General features: G+C 44.2%; 1 protein-coding gene across 3 annotated transcripts in view; it reads right to left on the bottom strand.

Moving 5' to 3' along the window:
- The window catches only part of LOC119455539 (endoplasmic reticulum junction formation protein lunapark-A-like), a 59,651-nt gene that overhangs the window by 40,434 nt on the left and 4,620 nt on the right, over positions 1 to 14,597 (bottom strand). For all 3 annotated transcript variants that reach the window (XM_049668861.1, XM_037716944.2, XM_037716943.2), the window contains exons 2-4: positions 7,752 to 7,793; positions 6,490 to 6,677; positions 1,762 to 1,948 (exon numbers count right to left, since the gene is read on the bottom strand). In XM_049668861.1, coding sequence (XP_049524818.1) covers positions 1,762 to 1,948; positions 6,490 to 6,677; positions 7,752 to 7,793 — 417 coding nt within the window. The remainder of the gene's footprint in view (positions 1 to 1,761; positions 1,949 to 6,489; positions 6,678 to 7,751; positions 7,794 to 14,597) is intronic.

Genomic DNA, 14,597 nt, shown 5'->3' with positions numbered 1-14,597 from the left:
ACGACTGAGACACTGTTTAGAGGTATAAATACACATTTTATTTTTCACACTCTTTCTGCAACGTGGTAAATTTGGTTTCATTACTACAAAGGTACATTCGGCAGTTTCTTTTTAACGGCAGCCCAGATATAGTGATAATCGGTTATAACGATAGGATTTTTCATTCTTCTTGATATCGTTATAAGTGGACTGCACTGCACAGCGACATTTCATTGTCGAGAGCTACAAAATGCATCGAATCCTATGGGCATTTGCCGGGGATACGAAAATATTTCGTCGTCGCGGGTTTTAACTGTATAACGACGATGACGACGATGTGAGGACAAGAAGATGACGATGTAGCATGACAACATTGGTATGAAGATAACTGGATGAAGCAGGAATGACGACGTGGTACAGATAAGACGGCATGATGATGATGGCACAACGGATGCATGATAGCGTCTGTGTGACGATGACATAGTGATGATGATGGCATGACGACGATGGAATAATCACGACTGAATGACAACAGCATGATCACAACAGAATGAGGAACAAGGAATGACGTCGATGAATCAACGACAATGAGATGGCAATATTGAAGTGATGATAATTGCGAAACAACTGTGTGACGACAATGGCATGACGACAACAACATGATGACGATGGCATGACGAGATTCAGATGTTGAAGTTACAATGATGACAACAGAATGACCACAACGGCATCCCAACAATGGTATGACAACGAATGCATGACGATAACTGTATGACGATAATACAGTGACAATGACATGAGAACAGCTTGAGGGCAATGGAATAACGACGAGTGCATGATGATAATGGCATGACAATGATTGTATCATGAAAGTGGTATGACGACGATAGCATGTCGAGAGTCGGATGACGAAGCTAGAGTGACGATAACGGCTAGACCGCGAAAGCATTACAAAGATGGTCTGACAATGAAGGCATGATGGCGACTGTCCAACAATGATGGCATGACAAGAGTTGCATAATCATGATTAAGTGACAGCAATATCATTACAATACAATGACGAAGAAACACTAACATTGATGGAACGGCGAAGATGGTATGACAACGACGGCATGACAACAATGAGATGACATTACTGAAGTGATTATAAAATGACAGCGTGATGATGACTGCATGACAACGAAGGCTTATGGCAATGGCATGACTAGTCGGATGACAGCTGGAATGACAACAATGCAATGGACACGACAGCCTCACAACCCCAAGCACATACCTAATGGCCCAAGCTATTAGACAACTTGGACCACTGGGTTGGAGCAGAAGGCGTGACGATAACAGCATAACGAGAGCCAGATCGCGAAGCTGGAATGACAATGACTGAACAACTACGAAAGCATCACTACGGTAATGCGACAACGAATGTACGATGACAATGGCGTGACGACAACAGTGCAACGAGTGTCGGATGGCAAACCTGGAATGACGGTGATGTAATGACCACGACAACAACACGACCACAAGCCCATACCTAGCGACCCAAGCTATTAGACAACTTGGACCACTAGGCTGGGGCAGAAGATGTGAAGACAACGCATGACAAGAGTAAGATCACAAAGCTGGAATGACAATGGAATGACCTCAATGGCATCACAACCCAGTTGCACATACTTAGTTGCCCAAGTGGGTAGACAACTTGGGCTATTGAGGCAATGTTGCTTAGGAGTGAAACTGTATATTGCCACTCAAGCATTCCCTATAACCAACAGAAACTTTTGTACTTACGACACTTTTCCTGAGTGTTTCTGGATCATATTTCTCCAGAATTTCCTTGGCAACTTTGTAGGTCTCAGTTTCCATGACATTGTCAAGCACTGAGCGCTTCTGCTTTATCAGATCTGTGAGCTCCTCATTTTTCCTCTCAATTTTTCTCCTGAAGTACCACTGCAGTAGCTTTTTGGCAAGCACTATTCTGTGAAAGAAAATGAAAAGCAGAGGGCGGCAGGCGTGAGGAACAGAACAAACAACAAAACTGCCTGAGGCGGCGCAGATTTCAGCAAGTTGGCAATCGTAATTCATTGAGAATGCTTAATGAAGCACACACTCACACGAATACTGCACGAATGAATAACAATGACCCACAGTATGTACTACCTTTCAAGAAATCATTACATGCACGCACACATGCACACACACACACATTTTAGAGTAAGTAACACGACAGAGAAACATGTGTCCTAAGGTACACTCTAATGTAACTCTGTAACTCTAATGGTACACCGATTATCTACCCTATGCATTAAATGGTCTGCCAAGCTCCATTTTTTTTCCTTAATGTCAACTAGAATGTTGGCTATCCCCGTCCACTTCCTGTTACTGCACTTCCTGAAGAAGGTATTCATTACTTGGAGTCTATTCCTTTCCACGAATTCAACCAGCATCTCTTCTCTAGTGTTCCTAGAATCGATGCTGTAGTTTCCAACTGCTTGTTCCCCAGCCTGCATTCCCCCTCCCCCCCCCCCCATTTTGCATTGAAGTCGCCCATGACTACAGTATACTGAGACCACACATTTCTCTTTGCTAATTCAACATCTTTATAAAACTATTCTAGTTCTTCATCATCACGACGGGAGGTTACAGCTTAGGCTTGTACTACCTATAATCTATACCTCTTATTCAGCTTTATTACGACGACTGCTACCCTCTCATTAATGCTGTAGAATTCATCAATGTTGACTAACATTGCACGTTGGGCTTGTTAGTATAACATGATGGAGGCAAAAGGCATAGCACATCAGAAACAGGACACAAGAAGAACACAGACAACACGTTTGGCGCTAACTGCGCTACGCCTTTTGCCTCCATCATCAATGTTGCCTGAGATTAGAAATTTTACCCCGTATCCTCTCTTAACTGCAAGACGTCTGTAGCAGAGGACGTGGCCGTTAGAACTGTATAAGCATCACCAGTTCTTTTAAAGATCATGTTGACGTTTTTTGCGACTGACATGATTATACATGATTATATGGATTCTGAAGTGCATTTAGGAGATAAGACATTTGGTGCCGTTAAGTGATATACGGACAGTAAACGCTTACGCACGGTGTTGTGAACATTAATTGTGAACTTGGTGCGTGAAGTCTGAGGTGTGCGATGAGCAGTTTTTTGTGGAAGAAACTCTTCAAATGGGGACCCATGTCATGAGCCACAGGCAAATCTTGTGTGATAATGTGAAAAGAAAAACGAAGACGGCGGTCGACAACGGAGAAGGGAATCGCGAGGCTAGAAGCACGTGAAGCGTGTGAAGCACGAGAGAAAAGAAAAAATGAAGAAAAAGAAGACACAGGCGGAGATGAGCTGGCATTGCTGACGTGGACAAGGAGCAGGGCAGATGCATCTCCAGCTGTGCTCTGGAAACGGGAAGCGGCGAGGGGACGTCCGAGCGTTGGCTAGTGACAGCTCCAACTCCTGAGCCCCGACTGCGTCGCCGTGGCTGTGCTACGTGGCACCGTTCCAGCCCCACGCTGCCGTGACCGGCTGCTGTCCCGTGCCACGGAGGCAATCGCCTGGCCACGTCAGCGGCCCAATGTCCGACTGGCCCAGACCGCGTCCTGTGCGACGCGGGTCTCGACGGAGGACCACAACCTCATCGCTCGCAACGGAGGTCAACGCCCACGCCGCGTCGGAACCACGCAGGGCCGAAGTCCAACATGACTGGCGACGGTCAGAACATTCGTTTGCTCGTGCCTTCTCGTTGGTTAGTCGAGTGGAGGAATATATAGCAGAAGGCTTGTTTGTTTTTTCGTATATAGCTAGATTTAGGAGTGTATCATGTGTGTATAGGGTTTATGGTGTGTCAGGGTAGCTTGTTATTCATTTTTCCTCATTACAATTTTTGTCAAGATAAATATTTTTCTTTCAATACGTTTGCACTGTGTCTCTGTCCATTTCTGGAATGCTAAAGTTGGTGAAAATTACAATGCCCCCATGCCCCATTATCGGTTACAACAACTGAATATGGCTTGTGATTGTGTGCACCGGAAAAAAAAAAGTGAAATCCTTGAAAAAAGAAGATGCGTGCCACAGCATTTGACTGCGTGTCACTTTCTCCACTCCAGTCTTTGCCGCACAGCACGCCTTCGTTGCCCTACACTTCGTCAGCCTCACACGTCTCTCTCCGATCTCCCTTCCACCCCTCCGACATCGATGCAGTTTAATCGTGTATCGGAGGATGGGGCTCCGGAGGGAGAGCGCACAAAGCTGACGATGCATAGGGTGATGCAATGAAGGCGTGATGTGCGGGGTCAGTGAATGTCACCAATGAATGTGGCGGCGTTTCCCATTGTGCAGCTCTCCTCAGACCGCCGCATGCATTTCCATGCGTTCGCCCGCTTCAGCTCATGTTCGATGTCTTCCCTAGTCGTAAGAAAATCCAGGTTTTAGCATGTCAGTATCAAACAGTTCTTGAGGAGTTCAAGTGTTGAGAAAGGGGCAAAACTGCGGCGAAGCTGGCATGTTTTTGATGTACATGAGGGCTTCGAGAGCCAGCCGTCAAACGTCCTGAAGGGAAGGTGCCTGCGACATACGAATGTCAACAGAAGTGTACGCTGACAGAATCCGGTTTCAAAGTGCCTTTTTTTTGCGTGAAGGTGAAATGAAAAGAGTGTTAGTTTCTCGTTGCCATTGGGATACACAATCACATAAACAGCCAATTTCGATGTGTACTTCATGTTCAAACAAACTAGCGCACAGCTGTCTCACCTCACACACACTCTGCTGCTCCTATTAAAGTTTATACCCCATGAATAAATCTGTGAGTGTGCATCAAAAATGTTATTTCACGTCAGTATGTGAATCACACCGGCTGGTTAGAAAGGGAAACTTATGAATGCGCAATAGATGTGTGCCGCATGAGTTCACTGAATTGGTTTTGTGTATTTGGCCTCAACTTTAACCCTTTAGTTTCCTTTTCAGGGTCCCTTCTTTTTTTAACAGCGAAGCTGTTTAAGCCAGCCGTAATTTGTGGTGCGTGGCAAGTCATTACCAAGAAAGGAAAGAAAATTAATTTTCTTGCCAAGGTGGGATTCGAACCCGCGTACCCCCAGTCCCAAGGCGAGCGTCGTAACCACTAGGCTATACAGCCACGCTTGCAGAATGTGCATTTATGTGAACCATATGATAGCGAACCATATGATAGCGCTCCAGCGTCGGCTTCGTCCACAGCTGGCGCGTTCATGCGCTCGTGCTCTGCGAGATGAAAAGGTGTTGCGCACTACGAGAGCGAGAGAGAGACGCATTCACGGAGGGGGTCTCCTGGAACGCGGTGTCGGTGTTGCAAGCTGCACTATGCAATGCGCAGTGACGGCCGCAAGTCCAAGACGTGCGAAAAGAAATTATCATAATCATGAGTAATAAGATGAAAAGTTCGCATGCACTTCCGGAAAATGCTGGGCTATGATCGCCCAGCTTTGTTGTTTCAAGCGTTGCGCGGCCGAGTGCAAGGTTATTTAGTTTATGCAAACATCACACCAACATCAAATTATTTCTTTCTCATAAAGTGCATCAGGCAAGCATCTCATGATAACACCGAGTTGTTAAAAACAAGATAGAAATAGCAGGCACTATAAACATAAACGGCACACGCTGAGGTAAGCAAGGCAAAGGTCAAGTAAACATTCGGTTAGGGCGAGAGAGCTAGAAGGTGGAAGTGCATTCTAAAAAAAATTTAACTGCTGGGATGCAAATTAAACTAAGTGCAACAGGGAAAGCTGTGACCACTTTAGAAACATGCGCATGTAAATGCCACGATGTCAACAAATGTGCACTTCACGCGGTGCACACTGCATAACCACCCCTCTAGCTTGTCACGGAGGCATGGCCGGATTTCATTAGACATTCAAAATATATATTCGAGGGAACAACAGCTCGTGGGTTACACCACAAAGCTGCGACATAAGCCCGCACAGTGCTTCACAATACGTCGGCTGCAACAACATTCACGACAGATACCTTCGTCTCGCCCCGTGCAACACCAGCGCCACTGCCGTAACGCACGCTCCCCGTACCCAGAAGACCATACATTTTTATCTTATGTTCAAAGTGAGGGGACAGGCACCGGATAAATTTTGACTCCCTGAGGTTGTCTGATGTGTTCTCAAAATGCAGCATGTGGGCATTTTTGCATTTTGTCCCCCCCCCCATAGGAATGCGGCCACGGCCGCTGGGTATTGAACCCGTAACCTTACGTTCAACAGCAGATCGCCACAGCCACGACCCTGTGCCAAGCACTAGGTTCAAGGCAAGCGACGTAGAAGAGCACACTGTGGAGCAGAAAGCTTTACCGTTTCAAGTATACCTAAGCCAGCGCTCCCCTAGGAAGGCATAACTTGGAACTATATCCCACGAACACCGTTTAAGAGCGAGGCATTAAAATAAATTTACTCTAAACAGAACTCAAGTAACAAGCCACGAGCACAACTCCACCGTTTTGTGAAAGCGTGACAGCATACTTACACGACAGGAAACAGCACCACTGGCACAGCGCACAAGACTTGGCCCTGAAGTGTCCTCGGGTAGTACCACACGTATGTTATGACCATACACAATATGTAGAATAAACACGAGTAGAATATCAGAGCTCCCACAAGCCTCTTCTGCTGTCGCTCTGTGTTCAGTTTGTACTCATTTATATTTCTTACTTTCTGTAAGAGGAGGAGAGAAATGAATACAGTTAAGCAACTATGCACGATAAAGAGCCACAAGCAATGATAATAATGGCAGACATTTCGAATATAGTTCATCTACTTGTGCATCAACGTGATCAAATGGCACCACTGCTAGAGTCCCATATCATTAGAGGTTGATGACAGAATTCTCGCCATACCTCAGATGATCATTTAGACCTGGGAGAGTGCTTCATTAGGAAAGCCTACTCATGCAAATACTATCGCAGCCCACAACAGTAAAGAATCCTCCTCTCAAGCTGGGGCCTTCCTCTCCACTCTTTGCTTCCCACAAAATCAGCAAAAATGCAGGTTCTTTTTGGCTCTAGTTTCCTTTAGGCGCATGAAGGGGACAAAGTTTGATATTTCGTAAAAGCATGAAAATGTTGCGGATATGTTGTCATTGAAATTCACTTTCAACATAGCCTACAGGGCCCATATTATGTTTACAACATGTGTTATTACTATACCCACATTGCCATTGGTAATCAATAGGTTGACTCGTATTCCAAGTGGCTATGACTACACCTTGCCTACTTCGGCATTGCAATACGAGAGTGGTGTCTGCCGTCAGTTGGAACACAGCTGTTCCCGTGCCACTCGCGGACAGTATACCAGTTCGATCCAATGCATTGTGATGGACTCAAAGCCGGAAATGTGCCATTGTTTTCAAGATTTATATGCATCTCCCATTTTCATGTTTATTACTTTTTATAAGCAAACAAATTATGCCTAAATATACTACTGAAGAAATATTGTGCACTGCTGTGCTGGAAGTATTGGAGATTACGGCATACAGGAAAACAATGCAGTCACTCAGTCAAGTGACATCATCCACAAAATGGTAGAGGCGCTTGAAAACATTGATTTTCTGACTATCTATTACCCAGTTAATGCAAAGTGTTTAATTGCTCCATAGTTTTCACAAAGACTTCCCCTGCCAAATCAATGTGTTCTTGCACAGCTGTCAAAATTGTATCAGGGTTTTTTCAAACAAAGGAAAACAAAGAAGAAAAGAATGTGTTGTTTTTTTAAACGGTATGGCAATCATACCTTTTCAATGTCATCTAGTAACTCCTTTGTTCCAGGCTTGTTCTGCAAGGAAGATATAAATCATTTAAACATGGTTCTATTGTTCATCTCCCAAATGAAAACAACTGCAACAATATCAAAATTTCACGATACAATTTTCTTAGCTACGATAGAAATAACACAAACACCACGAGTCCTCTCTTCAGGTTCAGTAAATGAGCAACTCTCCTAGAGCAGACTTCAGTAATCCTTGCATTGACCCCACAAAGCCTAATCACCATTCTACATCACAGAAAATTAGAATAAATTGTTAATCTTTATTTCTGGTCAGGGAGAGTACATATATACAAAAAATTTAAATCTTACTTGAGCTAAAAATTATTTAGTAGTTATAAATATTTACTTAGTAATTGGTTTGCCGAGATACACCACAAATGAAAAGTCACCCCATATGTATGAAAAACGTTACTATGGGCTTCGTGTTAGGTTTCCCCTGCTTAATGGAGAATTTCAAGGTATCAATCTCAGCATAGCAAAAATGATATTTGGGCTTTGTGGGTTAAAGGGGCATTGCAAAACTTTTTGAACATGGCAAGAAAATGTTCTTGATCAGTAGAACTGCTATTAACCAGCAAGTAAAATACTGTTTCACTGTGCACAGCACGAAACTACAATCTCACTCAGTAGATCACTTGCTCTTTCCTGCAGCTCGTAAACACCCTCCGAAATTTTGGGGGAATATGTTTATTGAAAGCCATTGCCCTCATTCCAGGGTGTTGCTCAGGTTGTAAGAAAAGGTGTTTCAGAGTCCCTGTGTCATAGCAATAGACCTCGTCAATGCCTTTGCAGTTCCGGAATCCTACAGTGAGCCGGCAATCCCTGAGGTCATGTTTTGATGGGCACCACCACCTGTTTAGGGTCACAGGGCTGCATGGATGACTCCCAGATACTACTGACAGAATGACATGAAGACACAGCTTCATCGAGGTTTTTGCAAAAATATCCAGTAAATCTGGCATATCTGCATTTTGTTTCATCTCTAAATGCACTGTAATGTTTGCTACCACCCATTCACCACTATTCAAACTCTATAAACATGAGATCAGACTTGACCGGAAGCTAGTAATAGTTTCACAGTGCCAGCATAAACCTGCGCTATGTTTGTGTCACTTCCTTGTTACTAAACAGGCCCTTCAAAAACCAATGAAATTATTCGTTCTAGTTAAAAAGTTAACTAGTTCGATGCAGACAGTGTTAAAATCTGCAGCATCACAATAAGCTGGCGCAAGAACTTCAATGTGGCGTCTTTTTATTCCCACCATTGAACCTAACCCCTGCTTAGGCCAATGAGCCATCCTTTTCATTACAGTTAATTCTCTCTCTGGCATGCCGAGCCTTCACTCTTTGTAAGACAGCTTTTTTTGGATTTCAGACACGTAATTTACCAATCAAGGTTATCTTCAATAGTCGCTAAAGAGGAAAATTATTTAAGCGTTCCTTTTGCAATAAAAACAAAAACAAAAAAACACTGCTCTTAGATAAGAGGAGGCTTGACAAGCCAGAAAAGATGCAAAAACCAAAACATCGATGATGCCACCACCTTGAAGTTTGAGTAAAAGCCCACTGTGACGATGTGGATTTTGACGGTGGCTGCTCGGGCCAAGCTAATTTTTTATTGGCAAAGAGTGAGTACATTCCATTCTAAAAGAACCAGAGACTGAACTCTAGAAGTTTCGAAAACTGTAACAGAGCCACAACAGTGCAGGTACGAAAAAAAAAAAAAAAACTTTGAAATTTGTTACGATACCCTGATGTACTGGCGATGGGGTTTCGGCAGGAAATAAATAAAATGGAACTTTACTTTTCATTTTCTCTTCTAATAATCAACCTATTACTGCAAAACTAATGAACATAGTTCTGAAAGAACACTTAATCAGTTTAAACTGATCTTGTGCTTCTCTAAAGAGGAAGCTTATTAGCTTGGAGGCTCCTATCTAAACACATGAGAACGGAGGAATCGTTTGTCCCCGACAACCACTCCACCAAATTTGGTGAGGTTTTTTTCGTCTAAAAGAAAAAGTTAATCTAGTGGCTGCTGGATGTGAATTTTTGATTTAAGCTGGCAATTTATCAATAAAAAATTGTTGATAATCACAAATTTTCAGAAGATGAAACTATGAAGTTTACAACTCTAACTCAGCAAAAAAAAAAAAACTATATCGCAATTATGTAAACTGCACCTAATAATAAATCTGAAACAGACGAAATTAATCTATTATACATGGCTCTCAAGTACGCCACTAATATGCAATTAGGACCTTTGCAAAAAAAAAAAAAAAATTCAAGCCCAGATCAACATTCCACTTGAAAAAGTAACTAGAATTTAACTTTTTCTCTCAAATGCAGCAAATTTCTTTAAAATCAATTCAGGGGTTATCTCAAAAATCATTTCTGTATTTTACAAGCACTTGAATAGGCGGCATTGGAGTTGGGTACAAGCTAAATCTTCCTCTTAAGTGTCTCTCTATAAAAAACACAAGAAATAACAGTTATTACGCCATAAAAATGTTCAAGACAGTGGTGAAAAATTGATTAAATAAAGACCAAATTCCAGATGTCTAGAGGCTTGCACAGTTCCTTTTCTTTATAATGGGGGAAAAAAAAAAACAAGAGGTTTCTGCATATTTACTTTTTCATAACTTAAAAACTTGGCTTGGATAGTCAGTTGTCCTTTTCTCACAGCAACACAGTTGCACTTTCAAACGAAAAGCAATTTTGGAAATTTCTTGCAGCTTCCTTTGCCAAGTATACAATAAAGAAAAAAAAAATGACAATGAATTGGAGCTGATTGCGAAACAAAAATAATATAACAAAATATTTGATCGTAACTATATCGCAAACTGGCACCAAAAATAACAGCCAGCAAATTAAGTTTCTAAGTGCTAATGATAAGAAAGCAGTGTCTTGAGACGCAGTTGCTGCTACAATGCCCATTGTGTCATTCAAAGGTAAGCATAACATAGCAGTGGGGACAAAGAAGCCAAGTGAAAGCAAAAACAGAAAAAAAAGAACATAAAAAGCAAGAAGAGGCACAAGTGGTGTTTTTGCACGGCAGGATAGCCGCATCACCTCACAGCTGTGGGCAAGAGTGCAGCAAAGGGAAGTGCTGCTGTAGAAGAGTGCTACACGACAAATATGAAAAAGCAAGTAATAGCGCAAAGAACGGGATGTGTAGACTGAGACAGACGAAGCGCTGACTAATAACCAATATTTTATTGTGCAAACAGCAGTATATACAGGAGCTTGAATAGGCAGGAGGGAGAGGAGACATACCAATGTAGGAATACATAGTCAGGAAGATAGCCACAATGATGAATATAAATAGACAACACAAATAAATGGTTGCCATCATCTATGTGCAAGATACGAGAGTTCCTTATTGAGGAGTCATTGATATCACCCTCACCGATATTGAGATGCTATCGGTGCAAAAACAAGGCGATAGGGTGTTGCTTCATACATTTTCTCACAAGTCCTCATTATTACACTTGTAAAGGGTTTATTAGAGTTCGGAGCAGCGCAGCGGTGACAGTCAAAACGAGACATGACTTTCAAGCACTAGTGCCATTGCCGAGCAAAAGCGCTGGACCCACTAGCGTCTGGGGCCACTAGAGCCAGACCCACTAGCGCCTATCGGTGACCTAACAGCTCGTCAGGATGACAGGATAGTAGTATGGCTTGAGGCGGTCGACATGGACAATGTCTCGTCCACGACGGCGCTGGTCCGAAGACGGTTCAACTGGTTTGATGACATAATTCACGGGAGATGCGCGTTTGACGACTCGGTAAGGGCCTTCATACTTCGGGAGTAGTTTCGATGAGAGGCCAGGGGCGGTGAACGGGACAGAGTGCCACACAAGCGCGCCAGGAAGCAAGGTGACCGTGGAAGTGGAGTCGCCGCCGCGAGTGCTCTTTTGGCGCTCTTAGTCGTTGGAAGTAAAGGCATGTGCAAGGTCGCGGCATTCTTCAGCATGCCTTGCTGTTGCAGAAATAGGCGAGCCCTCGGATGCATCCGGCCGGTAAGGTAAAATTGTGTCGATGGTATGCGACGGTGCTGACCGTACAGTAAGAAAAAGGGCGAAAAGCCAGTGGTGCTCCTGAGTAGTGGTGTTGTACGCGTAGGTGACGAAGGGCAGAATGGCGTCCCAGTTCGTGTGGTCGGAGGCAACGTACACTGAAAGCATGTCGCCGAGCGTGCGGTTGAAGCGCTCTGTGAGGCCATTGGTTTGTGGGTGGTATGCCGTAGTTGTGCGATGAATAACGTGGCACTCTTTAAGAATGGCTTCAACCACTTCTGACAGGAAGACACGGCCGCGATCACTGAGCAATTCCTGTGGTGGACCATGCTGCAGGATGAATCGGTGAAGCAGGAATGAGGCAACATCGCGTGCTGTAGCTGCTGGGAGAGCAGCGGTTTCGGCGTATCGTGTGAGGTGATCTACTGCTACAATGGCCCAGCAGTTACCAGCTGACTTAAGCATCTATTTATTGTGCAGTTAGCTTTTGAATAAGATTAACTGAGTCACCAGCCTGAAATACGAGGGTCGATCGAGAAATAAGGTTCCCAAAGAGCTCCAGCCCCAAGGGAAGGTGCGAGGCGAAATCCGGCAACACCGCTGTGCATGGCTGTTCCCCCTACTCCTCGATTCAGCCCGGCCACGCTTCGCTGCGCCGCTCAGTCTTGGCTCAGCAGCCGTCCGAGATGGAGGTGCCCATTGTTGCTCCTGCCAAATGCGAGATTCATTCCAGTAATTCGCTTTTTGCATGCCAAGGGGACTTCACCCGTGGATATTCATCGTTAGTTGACAGAGGTGTGTGGCGACAAGTGTATGTCTGTTCAACACAGTCCGAAAATGGTGCAGGAAGTTTAGTGCTAGTCGGAAGGACGTCCACGATAAAGAACGGAGCTGGAAGACCGTCAGTTTCGGAGGCAATTATCGAGATGGTCTAACGCGAAGTGCTTCAAAACAGGAGGATCACCGTCCGTGAACTTGTTGCTCAGATTCCTGGGAGTTCTTACGGTACAGTGGAAAGAGCTTTGACTAAAAAATTGGGGTATCACAAGTGTTGTGCTCGATGGGTACCGCGTCTGTTGACAGGAGAACACAAGGAGAAACGCCTTGCCTGTGCTCGCCAGTTTCTTCAACAGTGTCAAGAAGATGAGGAAGGATTGTTGGACTCCATTGTTATGGGAGACAAAACGTGGGTGTTTCATTTTACTCCCGAAATGAAACAAAAGTCCAAACAATGGCGTCACTCAGGGTCACCAGTCGCAAAGAAGTTCAAACAAACTTCCTCTGCTGGCAAAGTCATGGCCAGTGTGTTTTGGGATCATAAGGGGATAGTGCTGATCGATTTCATGGAACCTGGGAACACAATCAACTTCGGACAGTTATTGTGCAACACTAACGAAACTCAGGCGAGCTATCCAGAACTGCCGGCGAGGATGATTGACAGCCAGTGTAACGCTGCTTCACGACAACGCCCGACCTCACGTCTCCAGTCAAACCCAGGACCTTTTGACAAACTTTGGGTGGACTGCCATGCCCCACCCAGCGTACAGTCCGGACCTCGCGCCTAGCGATTATCACTTGTTCCCTAAGTTAAAGGAACACTTGAGTGGCCAACACTCCCGGAGCAACGATGAAGTCAAAGAAGAGGTGAAACATTTCCTCAACGGGTTGGCGGTGGAGTTCTACGACATTGGGATACTGAAATTGGAGCACTCTCTACAAAAATGCGTAGAAAAAGATGGCGATTATGTCGAAAAATAGAGCAAAGTCTTCTTTCCAACGATGTACATTGCTATGAGAACAAACAACGTTGTCTATTTGTAACATTGATGAGAACGTTATTTCTGGATCAACCCTCGTACATGTACTAGTCAATTAGTACCTGAAAGCATTATGAGAAAGGAAATATTACTGTTTCGACATAGATACTGAACACGGCCCGTCAAATGTCGCATCAAACAAGGCAGTGTCTTCTGCAAAGAAGTCACCTGTAGCAATACGCAGCACATTAAAGTGCTATGGAGACATACTGAGTATGCTGGAGAATCAATTCAACCGAAGGCCTATTTCTGTGGTTTTATTTGTTGCCACCACTGGAAAGAACAGGCAAAAACCAATTGCGCGCACAAATATTTATATAAAGGTTAAAATAAAACCACTCGCCTAAGATTTGAAAGAAAAATGAACATATAGCATCGACATTTCGACGCCATTACAAATCTCATAGTAGCCTCAAAACGTCAATGCTATGTGTTTGCTTTTATTTCAAACTTTAGGCCAGAGCTTGTTTTACTTCAACCATGTATCACCCTCACCTGAGTAGTTTTTGTCAAATATTGGACTAAATATATGCACTGCACACGAGGGGAATATGCACCTGCCACATTGTGCAGCTGAGAGCACTTTGTGCTAACCAGTGCACCATCATGCAGCATTGGTGCTTGGTAACTTGTCTGGGTTTTTGTGCCCTATACAGACTCGGAGTGGTGGCATCAGTGTATTTACTTTGGAGGTCACAGAAGACGAGGTCAACAATTCGTGCAAAGACAGTTGTTTTTTTCCTGCGTGCAAGCCAGCACGTTGAGGCACTTGGCGCATTTTCTAAACGCCGATGGTTTCCCGTTAGCCTCATCTTGCACACCAGTGATGTGTGCCTCCTGTAACACCACTGGCAGTGCTCTTCATCACGCCAGTGTTGTGAGACATTTTGACGGTGAGACAGGGCGTTGTTGCTTTTACCCAGCAGGAGTTGCCTTGCGTGCTGCGTCGCACCAAGATGTTGCACCCATGTATA

This window comes from Dermacentor silvarum, chromosome 6 (genome assembly GCF_013339745.2).
Source record: "Dermacentor silvarum isolate Dsil-2018 chromosome 6, BIME_Dsil_1.4, whole genome shotgun sequence".
Lineage (NCBI taxonomy): Eukaryota > Metazoa > Arthropoda > Arachnida > Ixodida > Ixodidae > Dermacentor > Dermacentor silvarum.
This window is presented reverse-complemented; position numbering and strand designations above follow the sequence as displayed.